The following is a 5,370-nucleotide window of genomic DNA, read 5'->3' on the forward strand; positions in this document are numbered from 1 at the left end:
TTGAATCACGTGATTTACACCTTGCACTGTGAATGGCTGTACGTGGTTTCAATTGTAATGATGTAATACCTGATTTGTATTTAAATAGTGAGGATTTGATTTTTTGTATTCACAAGTATACAAGTCAGGTATCACATTTCATGCAACAACAGGATTATTAACAACTTATTAAATAGTATTTATAGATTGAGCTGAAGAGGTAGGACGAGGAAATGGAAGAAAACTATGCATACTAAGTAGATGTTTCATTTCCTTTATAGTCAAATTCGCATCAAGGAGTTCCTTATTGCTCTTCTGTCAGTTTGGGAAGTCCTAGTCGCTCTATGAACGAACGCATTTATTCATCAGTAGAGGTTGATAATGACTAAGTAGATCTTAAACATGAAACATGAAAATTGCAGAAAGACTGTCAGTATAATCCTTGATTCTGCACTAGGGGGAGGTAGAGGAGCATGTCATTGAACTGTTAATCATAATTTGGTTTCTGATGAATGGATATAGAAGAATACAATGTGTCAGAAATGTGTGCACATCACATATTTTCTAGTTCAAGTGTGTTGGTTATGTCCCTGCAGTATAAACAGCTAAAATCAGGAGAGAACACCAGAAAGCTTGCCAGTCTGGCAATATTTCATATAAACTCCACATACCATGAGGGCAATTTGGGATCTTTGTGGCTTTAATAATACGTTTATCTGCTTGTCAGTTAACATGTATTTTGAGTGAGTGTTTAATCAACTGACATTTTTCTAACTCCAACGTGACTTGATGTGATATTTCCGTGAAGCATAAGCTTATTATTCACCCTGATGCAGTTCATTTGGTTAAATTCTTCCACACCCAAAAGACCTCAGAGATGCCTATATACTTTTGTGGTTGCTGGTATTCACTCATGCTTTATCAAGGGCAGGGCAACAAAAACACAAGCAGGCTGGTTCAGGTGTTAAAATTATAGCTTTACCGATTTAATCAGGATAAAATTTCTGCTGTATGTATATCTGTATGACAGTCAAGTCCATTTATTTGTTGCTGAAATCATAAGTATTTTACAGAGACAAATGGCATAACTAGATGGTACAAAAGAGTGCAACATATTTCCCCACTCCCTATGTCTGTGCAATTTGTCCAATAAATGAATGTACAAACAGTTGTTTCTTATAAGAAACCATCAGAGATGTACACACATCAGCAATATTACAAATTGTATCCCCATTTGGATGGTATGCTTCTTTTTTTTTTTTATGTTCCCAGTCAATGTTGAATGTTTGAGTTTACTTTATTTAGAGTCCACACAGCCTCCTGCAAAATTAAGAAGAAAAAAAACTGTTAATTTGATGTACCGAGCCCTGATGACATAAGGTTGTCTTACATCTTTAGTTTCACAGCCATGGCTCTGTGGTTCTAATCTGTAATGGGATTAATGGGTTAAAACTGCTAAATAGTCTTTGATGTTCTGGACTGCTCTCGCTGACCACAAATACAGTCTTATTCTGAAGATGTAAGTAGGCGATTCTGATCTTACCGTGCTTCCTCCTTGGTTGTATCGGCAAAGGCACAAATAGCTTTGTCTCTATCCAAAATCTGTTGTTTCAAGCTCTGAATGTCCTCTTCAGCCTTCTTTTTAGCCTGTTCGTGATCAGCTGAGGAAATGACACAGTATAACAGAGAAGTTCCACATTTAATACACAATAAAAGTGAAATTGGAGCTGACCAGCTCAGTGACTGAGTCATGTCAAGGACAGTGTGCCTGGAGCCCTATACAGTGGGGCAAAAAAGTATTTAGTCAGCCACCAATTCTGCAAGTTCTCCCACTTAAAAAGATGAGAGGCCTGTAATTTTCATCATAGGTAAACTTCAACTGAGAGACAAAATAAGGAAAAAAAAAAAATCCAGAAAATTACATTGTAGGATTTTTAATGAATTTATTTGCAAATTCCTCAGGAAAATAAGTATTTGGTCACCTACAAACAAGCAAGATTTCTGGCTCTCACAGACCTGTAACTTCTTCTTTAAGAGGCTCCTCTGTCCTCCACTCGTTACCTGTATTAATGGCACCTGTTTGAACTTGTTATAAGTATAAAAGACACCTGTCCACAACCTCAAACAGTCACACTCCAAACTCCACTATAGCCAAGACCAAAGAGCTGTCAAAGGACACCAGAAACAAAATTGTAGACCTGCACCAGGCTGGGAAGACTGAATCTGCAATAGGTAAGCAGCTTGGTGTGAAGAAATCAACTGTGGGAGAAATTATAAGAAAATGGAAGACATACAAGACCACTAATGATCGCCCTCGATCCAGGGCTCCATGCAAGATCTCACCCTGTGGGGTCAAAATGATCACAAGAACAGTGAGCAAAAATCCCAGAACCACATGGGGGGGACCTAGTGAATGACCTGCAGAGAGCTGGGACCAAAGTAACAAAGGCTACCATCAGTAACACACTACGCCGCCAGGGACTCAAATCCTGCAGTGCCAGACGTGTCCCCCTGCTTAAGCCAGTACATGTCCAGGCCCTTCTGGAGTTTGCTAGAGAGCATTTGGATGATCCAGAAGAGGATTTGGAGAATGTCATATGGTCAGATGAAACCAAAATAGAATTTTGATAAAAACTCAACTCGTCGTGTTTGGAGGGGAAAGAATGCTGAGTTGCATCCAAAGAACACCATACCTACTGTGAAGCATGGGGGTGGAAACATCATGCTTTGGGGCTGTTTTTCTGCAAAGGGACCAGGACGACTGATCCGTGTAAAGGAAAGAATGAATGGGGCCATGTATCGTGAGATTTTGAGTGAAAACCTCCTTCCATCAGCAAGGGCATTGAAGATGAAATGTGGCTGGGTCTTTCAGCATGACAATGATCCCAAACACACCGCCCGGGCAACGAAGGAGTGGCTTCGTAAGAAGCATTTCAAGGTCCTGGAGTGGCCTAGCCAGTCTCCAGATCTCAACCCCATAGAAAATCTTTGGAGGGAGTTGAAAGTCCGTGTTGCCCAGCGACAGCCCCAAAACATCATTGCTCTAGAGGAGATTTGTATGGAGGAATGGGCCAAAATACCAGCAACAGTGTGAAAACCTTGTGAAGACCTATAGAAAACGTTTGACCTCGGTCATTGCCAACAAAAGGGTATATAACAAAGTATTGAGATGAACTTTTGTTATTGACCAAATACTTATTTTCCACCATAATTTGCAAATAAATTCATTAAAAATCCTACAATGTGATTTTCTTTTTTTTTTCCCTCATTTTGTCTCTCAAAGTTGAAGTGTACCTATGGTGAAAATTACAGGCCTCTCATCTTTAAGTGGGAGAACTTGCACAATTGGTGGCTGACTAAATACTTTTTGCCCCACTGTAGGTTGGAGCTGGCACATTTGGTTTTTAATCACAAGTGTTTGAATAGAGGGTGCAAACTGACAGATCTCAGCAGCTCCAATCCAACAACAGTCTTTTAAAAGGCCAAGAGAAAACCTGATGTGTTAGACACATTATGGTTCGTACATTCTCTTATCTGCATCCGTTTGGGATTGGCCAGTGTTGTACAGAAGCACACTATCTGCCCAGAGCTGATTTTGGAACAGCAGAGGTGAAACAAAAGCTGCCTTACCTTTGAGTTTAGTCATGCTCTCTCTCATACCTGAGGTCTTCTTCTCAACATCTTCCTAATAAGGACACATGTGAAAGCATTTGTCAGCATATATGGTAATGCATGAGGACACAGTCAATAGTAGACACCATGAGCATGCATCCTCTCTTTGTGTGTGTGTGTGCGGGCGCGCGCGTGCCGTGCCGTGCCTTACCTTCTCTGTGTTACAGGTCTGCAGATTTTTACTGAGGTCCTGTGCTTTTTGTTCACCGTCTGTCTTCTTCTTCTTCAGCGTATCGATGTTGGTGTTGACGAACACCAGCTTTGATTTCATCGCCTGGATTTTGCTTTTCACTTCGATGATGGCTTCCTCTTTCCTCTTGATCTGCTCCGTGTTCTCCACCGTGCGGCTTTTCAAAACACGCAGGTTCAACTCCTGGCGCACGGCCTGGAAAATCAATACAACCACCACAGCCACACTCAGGAAGGCCAAACAAATCGCGAGCTTCATCTTGGTTGAGACGACAAAAAGACACAAGGGGCAAAGTGGTGGAGTTGATGTTGCCGCCGGGTCACTTGTTGTTCATATCTCTCCAAACGTGCACAGTGTGACTGCGTGTTTACTGTCGGCCTACCTGTGACCTGCTCCACCTGCTCAACAGGCTGGGCGTGACAAACACGTATTTCCTCCACAGACTTTTGCCCTCTCCTTATAAGCACGCGCTTACGATTTGCATCATGATCACATTGGTTCCCTGTAGGCTATAGCTTATCTTACGTACTGTTTGGTTTCAATAATAATGATTAAAAATAAGCAACAAGAAACTGATGTCAAAATACAATTTCCACAAACATCAAAACATTTGTTTAGAAATGTAGGCTAGGCTAAATAAAAGTTTACTTGTAGCCTAACAGAGTTCTTTATTTATTTATTTATTTTTTTACAGTGGGTCCATAAGTATCCATAAAATCTGAATAGTCTACTTCTTCCGCCACTTTCGAAATAAAGTTAAACATTAATATCAGGCTGCTTTATATTTAACCACATATTCGTATATGAGTCACAGTAAATACATTAATTAAAATAATATAACTAATACAATTTGTTTACAGTGTTGTATAGTGTTAGAATTTGACGTTTATGATTTATAAGGTAGGCTAGGCCCAATAGAGTTTGAGCAAGGTGCGCAGGGGCATTGTGACAGCAGCTACCTGTCTCTCCTCAGATGCCATACAGGAAGAGGGCGTGTTTTTTATATCACACTGGGGGAATGCTGAGCAGCTAGACCCAACACACATCAATGATTGTCCAAACTAACAGCGCAGGTGAGTCAGCCTCCTTGGTTGATTGATTTTAATTTGGTAAACGTAGAGAGGTGTAACTCGGGCGACACTGAGAGCAGCCTTATGTTCGTACGAACACTTGCCGACACTTGCCGACACTTTGGCCTATCCAACATCAAGGACAAACAACTCACAATACGGCTCACAGCTCCCGTGAAGCATGAAGGTACAGTTTCTGATACCTGTGGCATTAGTCATGTCTGTCGCTTTGGTTGGGGTCATGAAAATACGGCAAAAAGAGCAGGAGAAGGAGGAAAAACGGAACAAGTTTCTAGACATCAAGCTGCGGGTGACCTACGATGTGCTGGGAGAGTATCAGAGCGATAAGGCAGAGACGGGGACCAAGCTGGAGAAGACCCAAACTGAGCTGAAAGCGCTGATAGAGGAAGCGAACATGGTCCAGGCCAAAGCCGATAAGGCGAAGGGTGAAGTGGACAT

At 41.4% G+C, this 5,370-nt stretch overlaps 2 protein-coding genes across 3 annotated transcripts in view; one reads left to right on the top strand and one right to left on the bottom strand.

The window, feature by feature from the left end:
• Positions 1 to 935: 935 nt before the first annotated feature.
• On the bottom strand, positions 936 to 4,238 carry LOC144519648 (uncharacterized). Its single transcript, XM_078252940.1, has 4 exons — positions 3,803 to 4,238; positions 3,610 to 3,664; positions 1,523 to 1,640; positions 936 to 1,299 (listed from the first exon to the last, which is right to left on the bottom strand). Exons 1-4 carry the CDS (start codon positions 4,097 to 4,099, stop codon positions 1,281 to 1,283), a joined length of 489 nt encoding a protein of 162 aa, XP_078109066.1. The 5' UTR covers positions 4,100 to 4,238; the 3' UTR covers positions 936 to 1,280.
• Positions 4,239 to 4,840: 602 nt separating this feature from the next.
• LOC144519646 (uncharacterized) overlaps positions 4,841 to 5,370 on the top strand; it is a 3,464-nt gene continuing 2,934 nt past the window's right edge. For both annotated transcript variants that reach the window (XM_078252935.1, XM_078252936.1), the window contains exon 1: positions 4,841 to 5,370. This exon is cut by the window's right edge and continues 16 nt beyond it. In XM_078252935.1, the coding sequence (XP_078109061.1) occupies positions 5,093 to 5,370 (278 nt within the window). In that variant the 5' untranslated portion in view covers positions 4,841 to 5,092.

The sequence above is a fragment of the Sander vitreus genome, chromosome 6 (genome assembly GCF_031162955.1).
Source record: "Sander vitreus isolate 19-12246 chromosome 6, sanVit1, whole genome shotgun sequence".
NCBI lineage: Eukaryota > Metazoa > Chordata > Actinopteri > Perciformes > Percidae > Sander > Sander vitreus.